Source organism: Dromaius novaehollandiae, chromosome 14 (genome assembly GCF_036370855.1).
Source record: "Dromaius novaehollandiae isolate bDroNov1 chromosome 14, bDroNov1.hap1, whole genome shotgun sequence".
Taxonomy (NCBI): Eukaryota; Metazoa; Chordata; class Aves; order Casuariiformes; family Dromaiidae; genus Dromaius; species Dromaius novaehollandiae.
Window position 1 is genome coordinate 15,700,541 of NC_088111.1, and position 21,960 is coordinate 15,722,500.

Sequence of the window (21,960 nt, forward strand, 5' to 3'; positions counted from 1 at the left end):
AAAGTATCTGTCCTCCTTAGTACTCTCCTCAGGCAAGCGTTACCACTTGATGATTGAAAATCCTTACTCCTTAAAAATAATAGTAAACAATAATACTCAAAAAAATCCACACAAAAACTGTGGAATCAGTAAGAACTATGCTAAGCTCTTCTGCTCAAGCTATCTGAATTTAGAGTAGTTTATCCCATCCCTAGTCCCTCTGTTTATGCTGCATATCTAGACCATAAGATTTTGAGAGCAGAGATCATTGTTTTCACGCTTGTCTGTAAAGAAAATTGTTGGCAGAAGACAAACTAGTAGGAACTTAAAGATCATTTGTTTTCTTGAAGTGCTGCAACTGTGTGTTATTATTGACAGTGCTACTGCATATATGTAGGCATACTTTGCAATCTGTGATCTATCATGTAAGACCACACAAATTCAATTTTTCAACAGTTTAAAAATGACTGATGCTTAAATTAAGAATGCACCTAACAAGTATGAATACAATTTAACTCAATTACAGGAATCTGACATTATCCTTGTAACCATCCTTCTTAGAAGTCGATGGAGGTACTCTGCATCCAGATTGGTATAGCTTTGTTCAAAACCTGGCCTCTAGTCCAATATAATGGGCCAAAGTACCATTTTAAAACCTTTCAAAGACATTTTGACAACAGATTAGATCAGTATTTTTCTCTGAAAGCAATACATAATTTTTCATCTTTTTACATTTCAATACATGGAAAAAAACACATGGAAAGCAATTAGCATATTTCCCTTTCTACTTTTTATCTGTGCCTTCTTTTTTTAAACTTTTGTATAAACTCAATAAACAGCATTTTTAACATACAGACCAGGCAGGGCACTTTTCACACTATTCCTGGGTTACCATCAGGTGAGTCTCTTCACTTTGTAATTAAAGGCAATGAATTAATCCAGGAAGCACATTAAAAGATTGTTTGGCTCCAAAATGATCAGTAATGACACTTCTGCAGCCTGGAAGTGATATGTGCGACTGGTCTACTCAAATGTATTGACATTTTCCTTTGGGCAGGATTCTTGCACTGTTTCATTCAGCAAGGGAGAATGAACCTCAGTCCTAGAGTGGTTAAGCTGGCTTATTTGCAGAATTCATTTGCAAAGGTACTCTTATCTTTTTTGATGAAGAAGCAATAAAGAGCAGACAAAACATAAACATGTAAATACAATCTACTAATATATATTTTAATTCTTTTGAAGAGATCTGCCATTCCATTTTACATCATAAGAAAGCAAACCAACTTAACATTTTCTTCCAAAATACCTGTCGTCCTCAGTCCTCTCCTCAGGTGAGTGTTACCACTTGATGTCTGAAAATCCTTATTCCTTAAAAATAATAGTAAATAATAATAATAATAATAAATCCAAACAAAAACTGTGGAACCAATAAGAACTATGCTAATCGCTCTACTCAAACTCTCTGAATTTAGAGTAGTTTATCCCACCTCCAGTCCCCTCTGTTTATGCTGCAATATCCAGACCAGAAGATTTGGGGAGTAGAGCCCATTGTTTTCATGCTTGTCTGTAAAGAAAATTGTTGGCACTAGACAAACTAGTAGGAATTTTGCTTAACATACAGTTCGCAGAAACCTGTTTACATTTAATTTGGAATTACTGTAACATGGGCAAATTACTGACACCAAATGAATGCTTACTCTTTCAACTATTTCTGAACCATATACCAGTTCAAAATGGCAAGCTTATTAACCAGTCTCTTCCCTACCAATAACAGTAAACCCAAACCAAACGAACAAATAAAAAACAAATCAGAACAAATTCATCATTGGTGTCATTACAGCAAAGTCAGCATAGGTCAATTTGGACTGAATATGGTCCATCATGTCTGAAATACAAAAACCAGAAATGGACATATCAACTGTCAGGAGCACCTAAACTTAAGCTGCATGGAGTCTCAGGGTAATACTATCCTAGTATTTTCATCATTACAATATAACTTCCAGGTAATCACATGTGAATTACAAGTTAAACCTGAAAAAAATAACTAAACTAAGATTTCTTAATTGAATGTTTCCACTGATGATTCCGCTCAGAAGTGCACTTTACATCACCTTTTTAAAATCTATGTTTTCTCCATGTAATCTTTTTGGCACTGAAAATATTCCAGAATACACTATACAAAAGATCAAAGACCTTACTTCAGTCCATTAGTAGTGCCACAGAAAAACACAACCTGAAATGCCTTCTCTGAAACAGGAATCATGAAAATAGTTTCATACAATATTTTTAGGTAGTTCGCTAATATTCCTATGCCATCTAACCTATTTCTAAGCCATGGTATTCTATAAATTTATACAGGCATTACTTGATTTTAATTCCTGTAGCAAAACAAGTCCTCATAGAGACTATCTAATATCCTACTGTTGGATGTGGAATTTATACTTAGTGTTTATGATTTTCCTCATTTATTCCACGCACATCAACAAAGTCCTGCACTATCCACAGAAACAGTTCTTCACCTGTAAGTCAAAATAAAATACTGACAGAAAAAAAAATCTTTTCAAAAAAAGTAAATACGACTATCATATAAAAAAGTCTTGATAAGTCATTTTAATAAAGACTATACATAAAAAAGCAAAATTCCCTTATAATGTAATTGATCCTTTAGGCTTCTGCTTTAGATTTACTTCTCCACTGGCAGGTAATGGATAACTTAGAATCATTAGCACAGTTCAGGAAGATTTCTAATGTGGGCTCTAAAGTAATAGAATGCATTTTCCTGATTTGCTTTAAAAGAACTTCAGCATTAAAAATAATTCCTGTCAAAAATGTTACAACACTATGGGTTTCCAGGGAATTTTCTGAAGCAACTGCCTTCCCACCTTTCAAAAACATCTTATCTTTGCCTTGTTGTTTTCTGGTTGCTCGTAAACTAAAATCCCAGGGCAACATAGTTTACCGTTTTAATATCTGTCTGACGCAAAGCAGAAGTATTCTCTGGTGAGTGCTTATCTGTCATATGTATTTCTGTGAAAGGAATATCAAGACAAATAAGATGTTCTGGGGCATATCATGGGATTACGGATTGGGCACTGACTGAATTCTGTTTAAAAATAGTCAAAAAGATAAATACAAAAAAATATTATCTACATTGGTATTTTGAGGATGGGAAATGGAACAGCACTGAGTTTTAAATATTTCAGTTCAAGATAGTTTACACTGTTTATTTTAGTATGAACAGTCCACAATTGGGACAAACAAAATGAGAGGAAAAAGAATATTCATAATTGAAACAGTTAAAACAGTAGAATTCTATTCTAATGACATGATGGACTGTGAGCTTACTTTGTATTAATTAAACTCAGTGTAATGGCATTTTCTATACTGAAGTGAATAACCAGTGATCTGGAAATTCATTTAGACCATTAGGTTAATTACAGAAATTGATGGAAGTTTTATCAGACAATTACATAAAGAACAAGAACAATGCAGGACTGATTTATAAGCATTTGTACCACCTAAATCATTTTTTCCAAATTCCACTACTACTACTTACAAAATTGCTATTGATATATCAATTAAAAAATAGACTGTCAACTTCATTTGCCCCTGTGTATGATAAAATAAAATAAATGAGCATGTGACTTCTGCATTTCCTATCTTTCTTCTTTTAATTTTATCACTTTTTTGCAATATTAAACATCTATTCAGTTTTAATCAACAATGAAAATTCATGGAAGAGGAGCACATGTATTTTGGAGCCGATAAGTATGTTTGCTGAAGATGAAACAACTCTAACATTTAGAATATGTGACACAAAACTGACATCATTTTCATTTGTGCTGTTATTCAAGTTAGTGCAAAATTTGCTTTTATGGGGCATGCAAAACATTTGGGAAATATTGGCACTCATCTGTGCAATATTCTGAATAATGGCATGTAGCAATTTAGTATCTTACCGTCTGGTAGCTATTCAGAGCACTGAACTGTCCTCTAATACATGCTCAGAACATTTACTAGTAGTACAGGAACACCTTACACACCTGCTAACTCAAATATCTTCATTTTTTACTTGGAGATAAAAAAAACAAAGCCTAAAAGTTACAAAGATGAAAGTTTGAATTAAGAGCACGGTCAATCAAACTTTCACTAAAATCAGCACGATTTCTCCCATTGCGTTCCATGGGCTCCAGGCACGCACAACAGTAAACTTTCGAAAAATGGGCTGCCCTGCTGGTGGTTGGCTTCCTTGCTATGCCAGCCCCACCGCTCAGCGAGCCTGCGTAGGCTGAGCAGCTCGGCCAGAGCGCACAAGGTTTCTAGTGGCAGATGCATCTTCCCTCCATGAAAGGGCAGGGGAGGTGTTCAAGAGAACAGAGCAAGGCTCTTCACAGAGGCACGTGGCAGGAGGATGAGAGACAACAGACGACTGAACGATGACTGAAACGAGAGGTTTCCACTGGATACAAGGGAAAAGCTGTTCACTCTCAGGACATTCAAGCATTGGAACAGATTACCCCAGAGAGTTGTGCAGTCTCCGTCCTCCAAGGTGCCCTGAAAAACCTCGTTCTTCCAACCTGAATTATTCTGTGACTCTATGACTTCTCATCTTCCTTCTTCTCCATGTTTTGGCATCTCTGTTCTGGCTCCAATTGACTTCCATTTCATTCACATTATCAAGCACCTCTACATTACAGACAAATGGGGAAAACATACACTTAATAGTTTAAAAAAGTCCTTGCATAAATGCAGATTAATATTTTTGCTTTTTTAACCTTCTATACCCTGCTATATTTCTGTCCTTTGAAGGACAGTGATACAGATATTCAGCAACAGAACTTTTTCTACTTTTAAATCTTCCTTTGGTCCAGCAGGCACACTCTCATGGATCCTATTCTTCAGATGGCTTCACTTTGGAAACATCTCTACATTTTTCTGGTTGTATTTCTTATCAGCCGTTACATAGAAATTTCTTCAGGATTTTAAAATTTCCTGTAGAAGCCACTAGTATAAAGCAGGTGGGGGCAAAGAGGGCCTATCAATTACATACGGCCAAATTCTTTGATCCATTAAGTTGCAGTGTAGCGAAGCTGAGGTATCATAGGCCTCCAGGAAGCTTCCAGTGAATTCTTACGTCCCTGCTGGGCCTCAGTGTCCTATAATCTCTATTTTCTGGATATATCTCTTTCCACTCCTTGTCTATTTTCTGCATTAGGATGATGATGAAAGGTTTAACTGAAACCAATCTATTCCTGGGATGCCAATGCTATGGGAAACTGCAGTAGCTGAGATGAGGCCAAGAGCTTCCTTACTTTGGTTATCAGAGTAAGGCAAATAATCAGCCCCACCAAGGGGCACATTTGCATGCTGAATCCATGCTTTCTACATAAAAAATTATCCGCTCCCAGAATATATGTGCAAGTGGAAAGCTGATCCAGGTCCCATCTTCTGCTTCAGCATAAGAGAACAGATGAGGCATGAGAGACTATTGCTACTGATTTGTTCCACTGCTTGCAGAAGAAACAGCTCATTTCTTTCTGTATTATGCAAAGGGCCAGAAGTGATAGGAGGAAGCAGAGCCATCTTTCCATCTCCTGACATATTCAGAGGTGTAACTAATCACTGTACTGGGAAATGTGATACATAAAATATTTCCTGAGGAAATGAAACAAACCAGGAGGGAAAGGGCAGCTCCAAGAGATGCACTCTTCTTTCTGGCAAGCTCAAGAAATGGGGAAGAAGTGTTAAGAGCCAACTCAAAAGCTGCTGAGTGGCCAACAAAATTAGAAGTCCAGAAGCTAAGTGAGAAATAAGACTAGTCAAATTAAGAAAAAGGCATTTTACAGCCATGGTTCATTCGTTCCTTCCTGACAGAATGTAACTTAAAAACAAAACATGGTCAGTCAAGGTAAAGAAAACATTTCTCAAAATGGAGACTATCCTTTTCCAAATACCTGAAGATGCTTAGGTGCCATTAGCACATAACGAAATCCAAACCTCTCGGACAGCTTGGAAAATCTCAGCTGGCTCTTCCATTAACTTCAAATGACACAAATTTGAAACCTCTTAATCCTTTCATTGTAAGAAATATTACACAGTTACAATAACGGCAACAACATGGTATTTGATTAACAAATTAGAGAAATACGAGGATTGTAATACTGTTGTCTATGTGGGATAACAATAGTATAAATATTAGTCTCCTAAATGTTAATGTTTTCATTTCAATATTTCAAATCAAACATGAAGGGTAGAAGATCTTTAAAATAATAAAGGAAAGAAAATGAGCTGAGACAAAACTCAAGCTCTATTCCTATTCAGTTCTTAGTAGAATTTCTTACAGAAATGGAGTGATTTTATATCTTTATTGAAACTTTTTTAATAAGGGGATATAGAAAAAAACTAATTACAACAAACTACAATCATTAAGTAATTGTAATAATTTCGTATTAGTAGGAGTTGTGACCCTGTAGGGGAAACTACATTTCGACAATATGAAATACTATTCATAATTTAAAAAAAAAAATCCTAACTTGACTGCAAGGACCACTGGCAACCTCTGTTATGGAACTGTGCATTACACTTTGCCCAGTGGGAGGCAGAGAGGCAAAGTCTGTTTTCTTCTGTATTTGACATAATTAAAAACAAACAGGTGTTTGTTAGGATATCATTATTCAAGATGTAGCACTGCAAAATAAGATTTTTCAAAGGGATTGACTCCAGAGAAATGATGGAAACAGACAAGTAAAGAGCATAGTTTAACTATACAACGACTATCTAGGAATTTAATAACAGTGGAAATACAGTAAGATGTAAACAGCAAACACAGAAAAAAAATTTTTAGGGTGGAACACTGATATAATAGGAGCAACAGGGTACACTTAAGAAAGGTTTTATGTAGAGTAAATTACAGAAAACACCCCCACCACCACCACCTCCCACAAAAGCTCCCTAACAGTGAGATGAATCAGATGTTTGGATAATTTTCTAGAGAGAGATGCAACTGTTTGGTGCATTAAAGATGAAATGGAATAATAAAGTAAAAATCTACTGTAGGGAACAATCCCCTTTTGAGTTATACAATAATTATTTCCTCCCTATCTTACTACGAGGATAAAAAAAATCCTGCTTGGGAAAAGTGGCATAGTACAAAATATTCTTGGAAGCAAATTCAAATTTCATTAATAATTTCAGTTCCAACTCAAAACACTTCATATACTTCGTTACTTTACTGTGCATTCCTGATTTGGAAGTATCTCACATATTTGTATTGTAAAAGTGGCAGTTGCAGGGATAATACTGTTCATAGACTTAAAAGAGTTACATGGCCATAGAGCTGATCACTTTGGAACTCCTTGGTCCTCATTCCTGGTTTTAATTAGTAAGAGAAATTAATTAATTCAACAGTCTAAAGGTGTCTTAAAAGAGCAGAATTGCATTCTACAGTGAATACAATCTTCATAAAGAGCATATCAGATAATGTAGCTAAATCAGATGCTGTAAAATATTTTCTTTATAGAAAACTGCTAAGAAGCCCCAGAAAATGCTGCTGTTCACGCTAATGCAGTAAGCAGCAGCGGAAAGGATTTTCTATACCACAACAAGCAAAAGACATTCTTATTCATTGGTTTTCAGACATTTTTGTTTCCAAGGATCATTACAATGGTCACTACATGGAACATGGGAATTTTATCATCTTTGGACACTTCAGCCGTCTCACCCATATAATAATCACAATTACTACTTTTTCATTCAGATACTTCTTCATCAGCCTGGATTTCAGAACTGGTATCAGTGTTACCATCAGTATGATCTGTAACTCCAGTTTTGTAGAGAAAAATGGCAGCATGCACGGTTTCAGCTTGTCTTTGCTATTTTTATTAGGCCAGCTTCTTATAACGCAAAGTACCCCCATTTGCACACAGTCTCTTTTCTTCTGTAAAACAAGAGTTCATATCCCTTTTCTTCCTGCTACAATCAAATGGCTGGCAAGGTATAAGACTTTTTGGTTATTAATTCCAAATTATGACCAAATGGCTGGCAAGGTATAAGACTTTTTGGTTATTAATTCCAAATTATGACCAAAAGGGAATACTTGCTTCGAATTAATCTTATACACAAAATACAGAGTGCACAACAGTACTGGATTCCAAAAAATCTCACTGTAACTGTAGAACTTTTGACCATTACTGTAGAGCAGTGCAATAGTACGTTTCTGTCTTTTTTTTTTTTTTTTAATAAAGAAACACACTTTGAGATGCAAATAAAAATACGGAATTATCTGTTAGCATTACTTACACATGCGTATAAATGTCACATTTACCTTAACAAGAGCTATTGGGAAAGCTTACAATTTTAGGGGGCTTCATTCACATTAAGGTGCTTTTGTCACAAAACAAAGAATAGAGCCATAACACTAGCTTACTTGTGGATGTGTATACTAGTGAACTGGGGGCACTGTACACGGGAGATCCCTCCTGGTTTGCCTGGCACAGCAGCACCCTGCCTACAAGAAAGAGAGAGAGAGTGGTATCTGGTTTTGGAACTACACCTGAATTTTCATCTCAAAACAGAAATAAAGCCATAACTGGAGCAGAGCAGTGCAGCAGGGGCACTTTTTGCCCTTTCACTTCCAAACCGAAAGAGCCCCCATGAACACATACAGTTTGACATTTTAAAGAGCAAGGCAGCGACATCCCCCCACCACAAGCACCCCGGTCCGCGCGGGGAGCCCGAGTGCCCACAGTACGCACCGTCCCGGCTCTCGCCGCCTCTTCACCCCGCGTCTCGGCAGCAGAAGCCGCCTAAAAGCCCTACGGCCCGCCGCAGCGAAGCCGCCCGCCCGCACCCCCGCCCGCCAGCTTCCCGCCTCCCTAACCTGGGCTGAAACTAGAGGCTACGCAAGCAAACGCGGCCGAGAAACCAGCCCGCAAGGCTCCCGTACGCAGACGTTAGGACAGGCGCGATCTCAGTTATATCACTTAAATCAGCGCAACTGAAATCACATATTGCTAACACTTGTGAAGATGTCAGTACTTTTTGCTTGAATGAGAAACACATGAACACAATCTCCCTTCCAATATATAAGCTGAATTCAGGATTAAGAACAAAACGAAACATGAGAAAATAAACCATTAAAAAAAAAAGCCAAAAAGTTGTGAAAAGTAATAATAAAACAACATAAAGCAATGCTTCTGTGGTGCATTTTCATTCTGAAGAAATGAGTTAGATTCTTTATCTCCTGGTTTTTAAATGAATTTAAATCTAAGGTCTTACGATTTCAACATCATTCCCAATAATTGTGTCTTAGCATTCTAAGCTGAACGTCCCCTGAAAACTGACGGCAGGCAGAAACAGCTGTACTTTCCCACTAGCAAAAAACCTTCAGCATTTCGGGAATACAGGTCACCAGGTGCTACATCTTTTTTTTGCAGATATATACACGTACTTCAAGCCCTTAGATTTGTGAATCACAGTTTCATAAATACTAAATTTACTTGAAAACTTTTGACACATTAAAAAAAGTTTTGCATTAATTTATAAACCATACCATTACACAGATTTGAGACAAATACAATTTTGAAAGGATGACAAGATTAATTACAAATGGCAGGCATATTTCCCATACAGAAACTGAGTATTTAACAAGAGCAATCCTCAACTTATATTCAGTTACCAGACCCATGTTCTTTCAAAATATGTTTTAAGATGTTTTCCATCATTAACCCTTTCTGTAATTGCAGCTTGTCAGTTGAAGAAGAAATACAGGAAATACTGAAAGAAAATAATTCCTACAGTTTATGCAAATTAGCTAAGTGTGAGTATTAGAAATCTAATGAAAGATAACATTACACGTCTAACCTTCCCAGACACACTTAACAGAATTTCGAGATGCTCACTTTTTTCCAGTCATCCACTGCTAATCTGAAAGGCAAAACAAACTAAAAAAGTTTTTTTCTTTATCTTAAGACCATATACAGCTCACTATAACTGTATTGGAAAAAAATAAACAAATTTATTCTCCTTCCCTTCCAAAAAAATCTGCAAGTGGAAGCTGCTAAATAAATGAATCTGTGGAAACCCTAACAGCTAGCACCATTTTCAGGCTAGTAAATAAGCAACAAGACCTGAAACGAACGTGACAGTGAGAATGTGTACATTGGAATATGGATGTATTTAACACCAAAGGTGCTTCAAAACTTGTGCTATGCAGAAGCCTGGAAATCAAAGGGAGCTGAAGATATAAAGGAGTTCATCCAACTACATGAAATGCAAAAAATTAAGAAATTATTAAAAATATTAATTTACAGTAGCTTTTATAAATATTTTAACTATAGCAACTTCAAGTAAACTTAGTAATCACAAAGAGATGATTTTTTAAAAAAAATTAAAGGTTGTAGTTTATTTGTATTATTAAACCTAAATTAACTTCTAGACAACTCTTTACTTGTTCCATGGCATGCAATTAGAAGTGTTTTAATCTTTGTAGCTAATATTTGTATTAAAATTTTTCTGATTTCATCTCATGCAAATTTCGTTATGCTGATTTTCTAATTTCTAAAGAAAACACTTCAAAATGGATTCTCTTCATCCATGCTACTAGAGTGTATTTAAGAGGTTGCACTGAGCTTTCTAACTATATTTTGACATTCTGCTTTTGAATTTGTACAGTAGCTAAACATAAACACGTAAAACATTATTATTAAGTTTGAAAAATATGGAACTTTTAAAATCTATTTTAGCAAGAAAAGAAGATTTCTGCTGCAGCTCATTCTAGTGTTAAAAGTATTTAAATTGCAATTAATACAACTGGGGAAAGACTAAATTATTTACAGTAAGATTTGTATAAACCTCACAACACTGAAGCAATTTATAAATTCCCAATAGAAAAAAAATGTTATTTTTCCACTAGAATACTAAATTCTAGCAGGAGAGAATAAGGGTTTTTTAAGAAAGCAGATTTTAATATAAAGTTCTTACTACATCCGTTCAAAAAGTAATTTAATAATATCCATGGAGCTGATGAACTTCAAAAAATTGCAGTCATGCAAGAGTTCATCTTTAATCCCGCAATTTCTTCAGTACCAGCACACTTAAGGGCAATATTTCCTCAAGTAGGACAATCTGCATGTCTTTTTGCTTTTCTCTAGTATCAGCATTTACCTATTTGGTCACAGAAAGCAGATGTCTAGTGCTACAGGGTCTTAGAAACCCTGTCCTGACCCCCGAAGTCATGCAGATAGGGATGCCAGCTGTGAGTGTACCTCATTGTAGAGGGTATTCCCTGCAGGCACGCCGGCCGGCTCCCGGGAGCGCTGCGGACAGAGCCGCGGTTGGCGGGACTCGGAGCCCACCGTGCTGCCACGTGCCGTGGAAGCCGAGCCGACCACACGCCTCCCTCTCCCTGGAGACATGCAGATGCCACCGCGCGCTGCCAGAAGAAGGCACAGATCCCCCCGGACTGATCCATTGACCATCCTTGGGTTACGGGATGGCACCATGAACAAGAACATAGTTTTCAAGATCAAAAAATATTTGCATTCCTACTTCTCTTCCGGCAATATTTTATCCTTCAGCCCATGTTGCTTAGGTCCTCTGTTGAAGCACTGGAGTCAGTCTGAGGAAATACTTGCTCTAAGAATTTTCAGGGAAGTGAGGAAAATGATGGGAAGTTGTTCATGTTTTTAGACTAGGAAAATTTCAGTTCCCAATGGTTTTGAGAGATTTGAGTACAAGTATTTTTCTGAATTTTTTCAAGCTTTCAAAGTAAGTCTTTCTGGGCATAGTTCTTATTTACATGGCATACTTATATAGGTTAATTACAGAGCATGAGCAGAAATGCCAATGTACTAGTGATGATTACTCATGGGGAAATACAAGAAATATGACAAAGCTTACTATATTCCTTAATGCTCAGAAAACTAATAAGAAGTAATCAAACAGTCCAGGAACTCTCAGAGACTGCATCAACAATGGGAAGACTCAGTAAGTGACAACAGGTTTTAAAATGGCTATTAAAAATGGCCTTCAGGTCTAACAGGAACCATTGGGCAGGCAGGACCATACACAGCTTAAACTTAAAGACTGGAATGAGTTTAACAGAATTTGCACAACTAGTTGGAATCTCTCATGAATTCTTTATGGAAGTGTAAATTGAAATAATTTCAGCAGGAAAAAAATGCACGCAATTAGTTAAAATAGTGCTGGTGATGAAAAATTAGTAGTGTGGCATGACCTTGTCATGGGATAGCTATCTCTGTCAAAGGAAGCAGATGAGACTTCTAGAAACTTTCACTACCAGATTGTACACCATCATCAGAAGTTGATACACCATCATCAAACACTGGAGTTTACATCATGCATCAGCTCCTGGTATGGATGCTTTAGTACCTTTGCTTCTTAAGTGCAGATTTTCCTATCCAAAATGTCCTTGTTTATTCCCCAAAAATCTTTGGAGATTTACAAGAGAACAGGGCAGAAATTGCCCTGAAGTCCTCCATCATGTTCCATTTCCTCCAGGGCAAAAACCCAGCAAGAGACTACGTGAGACAAAGGGGAAAAACTGATTTCCTACATCGCTGAGAAAGACTTCACCCATGGGAAAAAAGTAAAGCCTTAACTAAGGTTCTTGGCACTCTCCTGGAGATGACAATGGTATTGAGTTCTGCATAGCATACAGCCACCTCCATCATAAGAAGGAACAAGTATGCAAACACTTTCAGCAGGAGAGATTAGTCAGCCCAGTATCCAGGGCTGATCTACATGAGGTATTAATGCACAGATATCTAAAGTGAGAGTTTACAATTTAGAAAAAAAGTAGGTGACCACATACAAGGAGAGTTATTGAAGAATAAATTCACACTCTAACTTATTCTGCACTCAGCTCCCCAGGTAAAGCAGCTCTTGTTTCCACATATTAATTCTATGGTATTACCAGTAAGAGCTTCTCATCGCTTTTAGCAAGTAAGCGCTCATTCATACATTTTATAATAATATTTACAAAAACAAAATACATAGGAAAGGGAGAAAGTGAATAAAAGTGAAAAAGAATATTTGTGTCATGATGTTTTGCATATATTATTATAACATGTTAACTTATGTCCCTAATCTAAAAGCCATATTGTTTATTAAATTCAGTGATCATTCTTTCATCTTCCCTTTCCTCCAATCCAACTGGATGTTACAAAGCCCAGTTTTCCTTCGCGTCATTCTCTATCATTCTGATCATTGTTTGTCTTTGTACTTTTTGCAACAACTGTTATTCCTATACTCTTATTTCTCTTTCATACACAATGTATGAAAAAATATGTATGCCAAGTACATTGTTGATACAAAAAAGTGCCTCCAGTGCCTGCTACATCAGTTACTTCTGATCATTGTATGAACAGAGTAACACTACTAAAGATTTCAACACAGCCATTCATGTCAAAAGATGGTTGAGTTGATACATTAAAAACTTTCACCCATTTTTAATGAGGAATAATGTAATATCATTCAAAAATAAACCACCTCCCTTAACCCTTTTTTACAAGAGGTCACAAATATAGACAAAAAATACCTTTAATTCCCTCAAAATTATATGTATGGTTTCACTGAAAGAAAAAGATTAAATAGTAGGGAGGAGAATCAAAAGTAGCTGATGGCCAAAGGCGGGTTCTGTGAGGCCAAACTGATACCTGTATTTCCTTCTGGCAGCAAACATGAAATACACTCAATTAGTGAATAACCTGTGTATACATGCCTACCAATAAGTACTATCTTAAAAAATGAAAATCAGCATTCTATACAAATTCTGCATTTATTTAATAAATCCTTGAGTCCATATATAACCTCACATAGATTATTAAAAACATAAAAAAAGACTTGGGGATCTCCATGACATTTTATGGGATCTCTTAATTCAAACATTCTATTTAAGATGTTAATTTTTCTTCCACCCCTTCTCTAAGCACAGCAGACGTTTCTTTATTAACACTCCTCTTAGAGCACCACCAAACACCCAATAAAACTAGGCAATGTCTAAGAGAATAGCAAGGCATGTTACACCAACCATCTCTGTAAGCAATCCTTCCAATATGCTTTGCCAGTCATAACCTTTTCCTACAAGCTTTCTGGGAAACAGACTTATCTCTGCTGTTACATATGTTCAGTGTCCAGTATATTAGGGCACATATTGGGGTTGTAGGTGTTTATATCATTTAAAAAAAAATTGGATGAGCAACGTAAAATTGGATGCAGCTTTGGTAAAATTTATGAGGGAGATTCTCTCAACCCCCATTCTTCCCACCTCTGATTTTCCTTCTGTAGTATATATATAAACCCATACGCTAGCTAACAAGGTGCTTCAGCATATCTCTTGCCCTGGGACCTGACATACCATACACAACTGATCAGACTACTTACCAGTAAGCACTGGGGTAAAGACCTTGGGATAGCTCAGGAGCTATGCCAACGTCCTTTTCCTGCCTCACAACATGTTGTGTTGCCTTAAAACTTCAGCCACTTCATCAATGGAAAGTTGAGATGTATATGCACTTTTGACACATTACAATTCTCAAAGATTGCCTTAGGAGGGATAGATTACCAATGCAGCATATGCTATGGCTGTTTTTTAGCTGCAGATTTAAGCTGGGCCATGGTACTCTTGGCCTGCGGCAAAGTAACACCACCATAAAAACGAGCATTGCGTGACTGACTTGTTTCTCTTTTCATTAGCTTGCCAGTCTTACCATAGATGGACTGCATTTTGCATAAACCATTTCTATAATGTATCCATTTGCAATATGAAATAATTATATAAACTGCCCTTTCCAAATATAATTTAAAAAAAAGGTTAAATCAGCCATAGACATTCCTTACGTTGTAACCCTTAAGAAAATACTGTGTCACACAAGCTCAGCTGCTGTTCATACCAAAATAAACAGGAAGCCTGGAGAGTTTACCTATGCCTGTTGTTAGTGAATTTTTACCACTGGTATCCAAGTGTAAATCCTTATTCACATGCTGTCACTAAAAGATCTAAAACCTAAAAATGCACTCTGCAGTCAGGCAGGAAACAGAAGTGGTACTGCCGGTATTCCTCATAACTAACTTTCCTGCAAAGTATGTTTAAAAAGGCATATATGCACGTTCAGCTACACACAAATTGATAATCAGCGATATTCACTGCTATAATCAACACAGGGACAGGTATCCCATGGGAGTTGTTCAGAACCTCTGAAAATCAAATCTTTCTTCTTCAACTTTCAGGTCTACTAAGCAGACTAAAAAGTATGTCAATGATGATTAAACTTTGTTCATTGTAACTTGATCTTTAAATACTGAGAAACAAACCTGAGAGCAGATTCTAAAGCAAAAATATAAACTAAATGCTCTGAGCAGGTCCTATACCACTCTTGAAACAGGACACACAGAAAATAACTGATACTCGGCTGAGAGCCAAAATGGGCCACAGTCATGTATCTGCCTGATGTATAAGGACAGCAATATGATGAGAATGATAGAATAATTGAGGCTAGAACCCTCCATCCCAAATACAAACACTACAGTTTCACCATCACCCTGCAGGGATTATACCTTCCTCTCATATTGTGTCAAAATTTTTCCCATGTAAATTATCTATTTCACTAAATCAATAAGTCAAAGATTCAAAAATATAAATGGGGTTTCTACTCCCTCCGTTCTATTCTCTTACCCCCATGCATGTTCTTAACTTACACATAAAAATCTATTCCAAATTACAAGCTATATTTGAGAATATAAAAAAGCAAAAACCGAATCATCGCGCACAATCCTTCCTTTCGTTAGCCTGTTTCTTCCCCTAGCCCATTGAGATTCCAGACTTTCAGGAGCATATATAGGAAAAAAGGCATTATGAGAAAGGTAAAGCAATGTTTCTAAATTTTCCAAAAAGCTCACTTTTTCTAGAAGCAGCTCAATGCTTGGAGATTTTCCCAAACGATATTCACAAAGCAAATCTGGCAGAGCAAAACCAAGGATTATATACCACTATAAACCAAAGCTTAATCTCACCTATGTCCACAAATAAACAAACAAATGAAAACTCATTATTTTGAAATTTATTTTCAATAAGTATTATGAAAGCACTGATATGCAAATATATTGAGGATTCTATAATCCAGTGACGAAAAATGGGAATGAACTGCAGAAGAGGATATAGAAAACCTTAGCTATACGTTCGACAACATTTTAGACCACTTTGGCGTTAATTTACAGATGTAAGCAAGGTTTAACACACAGCGAAGCTGTTTTCTGTTCAATTTAACTATATTAACAATATTAACATATTATACTTTACCTTTCAGAATAGTGTGTCTACCTGCCTGTCCATCCTAACTCATGGATCTTTCTAGCTTTGTTATTTTTCTAATCAGAGGAATGCATTCCTCTGCATAACTGCAATTAACTTTTCTAACATAACAAATATCCAACCCAATCCTGAACAAACAAATGTTTTGGTCATCACCTTGTATTTTGTCTTTAATTCTCCTCTGGGAGATTCTTGGAAACTGCTTTTTTCATATATCCTTATTTAGTATTTGAACTTCAGCCTCACTTCTAATTTATGAGACATCTATCACACATATGAGCGCCTAGTCCTCAGGTCCAGACAGTATGGATGCCAAGGCTAAGCCAAGGTTGTCAAGTAGTTGGTGGGACAGTATCAGTAGACATAAACAATTGGTTTATATCAGGCCTCTAACCTGGCCTCTCACAGTCTGGAGGGTTTACTCTGGACTAGATTTGTCTGGTCCTCTGAAGCAGACAATCCCACCACACCTGATTCTAAGCTCTCCAAAGGCCAATCTGGTTCAAATGTTCACGTCCCCTTGAGGTGACACATGACATTTAGCGTGCACATGGAGCAAGGCTTCCAGTACAGCTTCTTGCAAAAAGAATCTATTATCTGTATAGCAAAACTGCTCTGCAAAACAAGCCAACATGTGCTAAGTGGGGATAATTGTTAGATCTCTTTCAAAGCCATGCTCATGCTGAAAACTAACATATTAACAAGAGGAGGCCAGGAAGATAGTTGGGGAAAAAATCTCAGTACTATGTTTATAATCAGACAGTTTTAGGCTGTCAGCATATGTATTTAATTTTTTTGGTCTGTCACTAATCAGGAAGACATAGAATGCATTTTGCTAACCTCTAGAATGACATTTTAAATAAGAGAAGTCCAAACATCATTTTTTTTGACAGTTTCTCTTACAGAGTAAAGCAACCACTTAACTTTCTTTTTAGCTTTTCTTTTTAATTAAATTTACATTAAAAACAATTGAGCAAAGAAGTTAACGAACAAGAAGTTATAAGCACTATAATGACAAATAAAGGACAGTACAGGTCCTGCTTGATCAGAATGTTGTCCTTTGTCTTGTTAGCAAAAGTAACACTTAAAATTATGAAAAAATGCCAAATCTGAGAGATTACACAATTTTTACACCAACATTTCTACAGAAGTACTAGGTATCCTCTATATTTAACCTTTATACTACTGAGAAATTCTGCATACTTTAAGCTGAAACAAAAACATTTTCTGTAATTCTGATTACAGTGATAATTTCTCAAGTTTGAATCAACAGCAAGGATGGCAGCACTGTCTTAGTGAAGAAGCTAAGATAAGGTTTCTGATACACATGCTCTTCTAACAATGATTAATCTCAAAAAATTCCTAAGCGCAGCTCTAACAATTGTCAACTGTAACAGTCTCCTTACCCATCATACTCAGAAAGAGGAGTGATAAATGGCATTGGCAGCAGGGAGATGCTACTATGAACTAGAGGAAACAGAGAGGAGAAAATGAAAAAGAATAGATGATACAGTGAAGAGGAGAAAGAATCAAAATTAGAAAATAGCAGCAATCCTAAGGATGAATAGAATTCCTTTATGGGGTGCTTACATTAAATAAAAACAGAGAGTGACCCCACTGGCAGGGGGGTGGGGGTGTATTCCACAGAGTCCAGAAACCTGGTTCCTTTTTGGTTGTACCTGCCTTCCTGAGAACAAAATCATCTGAATCCCTGTCCTGAGAAGAAAAAAATAAAAGAACAGGAGTGTTCCCAGATGTCTGGAAAAACTAGTATCTTGCCAATCTTCAAAACAGGCAAGCTGGATGCAGGGAACTGTAGGCCAGTCGGCCTCATCTCAGGCCCTGGGAAGAGCATGGAGCACATCACTTTGGAATCCATTTCCAAGCACATGAAGGACAGAAGAGTAATTAGGAATAGTCAACATGGATTTTTCAAGGGCAGATTTTGCTTGACCAACCTGACTGCCTTCTGCAACAAAACAACTGAGCGTGTGACCAAAGCAATAATACTTAGTATTAAATGACACCTTACCAGTATGTCCCATGGCTGGGAAAACAAATGCTGGACAAGCAGACTATTAGGTGGGTTGAAAACTGGCTGGACCACAAGGCTCTCAAGATTCAGTGGCTCAGCATCTGGTTGGCAGCCAGTAAAAAGAAGAGTATTTCAAGGGTCATTACCGGGGCTCATGTTCTTCAACATCTCCCTCAAAAAACTGGACAGTGACACAGAGCGCACTCTCAGCAAATTTGCAAGTGACACTAAGTTAGTTTCAGTGGCTGATGGTTGAGCCTGATTCCAGAGGAACCATGATATACTTAGGACTTGGCTATCAGAAAACTTATGAAGGTCAATATGGAAAAGCACAAAGTTTTGCACCTGGAGCAGAGTAACCCCATGCACTGGTATAGGATGGGAAGCGGCTGGCTGAGTACTCAGGGTCAACACCTGCGTACCGAGGGCTTAGGGGTGAATGCCAGGTTGAATACAAACCAACAGTGTGTTGTCACCACAAATATGGCAAATTGCATATCAAGGTTGCATTAAGACAAACATGGCCAGGAGATCCAGAGCAATTGCTATCCCTCCAGCTCACACACTCTTTGGCACTGGCAAGACTGCATCTGGAATACTGCACTCAGTTTTTAACCTACGGTCACCACTCCAGTTCTAGTGAAATCTGGAGAAACTGGAGATGATATGCTGGATTGAAACTGAGATGGTTAGGGGTCTAGAGCACATGTCCTGTGAAGAGAGATTGAGGGAACTGAGCTTATTTAGTTTGGCAAAGAGGAAGCTAAGGGGTGATCTAATAACATCCTCTACTTGAGGGGAAGTTACAAAGATGATGGAGCCATACTCTCCTTGGAATAGTAGCAGATGATAATACAAAACAGTAATGGCCACCAAATGTGGCTTGGGAGATTCAGGTTGGCCATTAGGGAAACCCTTTTCACTAGGAGGACAGTGCAGTACTGGAGTAGGTTACCCAAAGTAGGTCCTGAATCTCCGTCTTCGTAAATGTAGGCAAAGCCATGGACGACCTGATCTAGCATTGGTATTAGTCCTGCTTCAGAAAGGAAATTAGACTGCATGACCTCCAGAAGTCTCTCCCAACCAGCATTTCTATGATGGCAGCTCAAAGGGAAAAACAGGCTTTTGAGTCAGGACCTCAGAACTAGGAATGGCATCCTGCTCCTTTTTTAAAATACACGCAGAATGTATGGGTGGAACAGACTAGAGGATAGAGAATATTTGCCATTCTTTTGTTCTGGCCCTATTTTCTCTTTCTTTACAACGCCTATTTAAATAGACTTTTTCTGCTCTTCTAAGTATTACTTCATTTCCATCTGTTTTCTCCATCCCAGAACAGCCACTGTAATAATTCTTTACTTTGCTTCCCTGCCTCATCTCTGTACTTTGCACTCACGCCAATTCTATCAACTTGTTGGCACTGCTGTGTCATCCCAGAGTATTCTTTATTTAAATACAGTAACTACTGATTCGACTTCTAGAAGCATTTTCAGCTTCAGAGATTTGGTCTTCACTGGAGAATGGTATGAAGCTGCTGATACTGCAAACACACATCGCAGTGGGGATGCAATACTGATTTACACTTACTGGCTGCAAACTCAGGCTGATTTGCAGAAAACAAGATCTAAATCTCCAGACGATTTTTTTAAAAAGCAAACAAACAAAACCCCAAAGCAACTCCCTCCCCAAACACCTCTTCTCCTTCTCTTTGCGAGAACTCCAACTTTCGGTAAGTATCCAGTTTGTGTTTCTTCACATACTATTTGTGCACAAGTTTATCATAATCCAGTATCAAATAATACCTCCATACGAGAGCATGGTCCAACTTCCTAGACTTTTACACTGAAGAAGTAAGAATTCCCTTCTTAACTGTCCTCTGTTTTCTGTTATAAAGCTCAACCTACAGTTCAAGCTTTACCATGAAATAATCCAGTGTACAGAATTTCTTTGAGAAATCAGAAAGGAACAGGATCAGAACTTACTGTATACTGTATTATTAAATATACATCCAAACAGAAGAAACATCTTTAAAAGGGTAATACTGACAGTATCTGTGATTTTCTATTAAAAATGTGCAGACTTCAATACAATGATAAATATATGTCGATTAACCTTGCCTCAGATTGAAATGTATAACCAATTAACTGAATTAATCTTTCACAAAATAACAGTCATTGGCATTATTCTTTGCCTAATCCTTGTTCAGTTTCCATAATGGTATACATTTTAATGAAAACCTCATTATAATGTAGCATAAGGCATAATTAATTCTGGAAGATTTTTTGTGTAAATAGCTAGTACAGATGCTGAACTCCATTTTCTACTGGCTTTATTAATTTTTCATAAACCAATATTTCGCCTATAATGGCTTGTAACAGCTCCACAGAAGTTTTAGAAATGCATTAACTGCTATCAGTGCTGTTAATCTAACTAGGATGTTACCATTTGTATGATGGTATTTCAACATTATGATTTTTAAAACAACAGTTACAGCTTTGTTGTATGCTTTTAAAAAGAACATCTTTGTATTAGCAACCGAAGAGATATTAAACAACAGTTGGTTAATTTTTCTGTACTTGGAAAACTACTTAATCTGTTTAGCTAATAATCTTGAGAATAAATTTACTTGCGAAAAACTATGTAGTCAAAGCCTGAATTTGAACCTAAGCATGTGTAATTGAATTGTGAAATAAATTAAACTATGTAGTGACAAACAGTTAAGTTTCACCCAAAATCATGCTTTACAGATATAGTATGGTGAACTTTTACCCCAGGATTTAGAATTGCTGTGTAAGCACATAATTCAGTTTGACAAACTCCACGCACCTTCACTGAGAGGTGTTTCTGAGGTATTTGCTGAGCTAATGCAGTAGTCATTTAAATTCAAAGAGAAAGACCAGAAAGATAAAATGAATCCCAGGTGCTCTTGCAATCCAGAAATGGATGCCTTAAGACATGGGCAAAGAGAATTAGTGTTAGCACACACAGAAAATCCTCTCTTCCTCTGGACTCTTTTTATTCAAGTTTATATATACTATATTACAATATTTCTTCTTAATTATACATGATATTAAGCTGTAAAGTTTAAAACAAACTTGTGAGATGAACCTAGCAACAAAATTTGCGTCTTGGAAGATATCGCTGGCTTCGAAATCCACAGCATGCTAAAAAGGCCCCGACACCTAAAACCACTCTGTGCTCCGAGGGCACACCTCTCCTTCCCTTCATTTTAACTCCTGGGAAAGATCTTCCAAGACAGCTTGGAAGAGCACATACTAACTGCCAAAGAAAGTGGGTGCCTACAGTATTTTTCATTGGTTTAAGACTATTTATGAAGTGAATACAGCTCCTCAAATGGAGCCTGTGGAAGAAACATAATTATATGAAAGGATGAGCTGGACTAGCTTGGGATGAATATCACAACAATGGCCTCGACCCAAAAATAAGTTAACTGGAAAGAGCCTTCTGTGTTCAGGCAATGAGGACAGAGCATGAAGACAAGCTGAAAGGAAGGTTAGGTATCACACATATATTACACGCAGTATAAAAATAAACAAGCAGATAAAAACAATGGTGTAACATTACAGAAAAAAAAAATTATGGTAAGAAAGTACCA

At 37.0% G+C, this 21,960-nt stretch overlaps 1 protein-coding gene across 28 annotated transcripts in view; it reads right to left on the reverse strand.

The window, feature by feature from the left end:
• RBFOX1 (RNA binding fox-1 homolog 1) overlaps nt 1-21,960 on the reverse strand; it is a 1,256,643-nt gene that overhangs the window by 62,141 nt on the left and 1,172,542 nt on the right. For 21 of the 28 annotated variants that reach the window (XM_064520440.1, XM_064520438.1, XM_064520436.1 and 18 more), the window contains one exon: nt 8,405-8,485. The exons of the other annotated variants lie outside the window; for them this stretch is intronic. In XM_064520440.1, the coding sequence (XP_064376510.1) occupies nt 8,405-8,485 (81 nt within the window). The remainder of the gene's footprint in view (nt 1-8,404; nt 8,486-21,960) is intronic. 28 annotated transcript variants of the gene reach the window in all.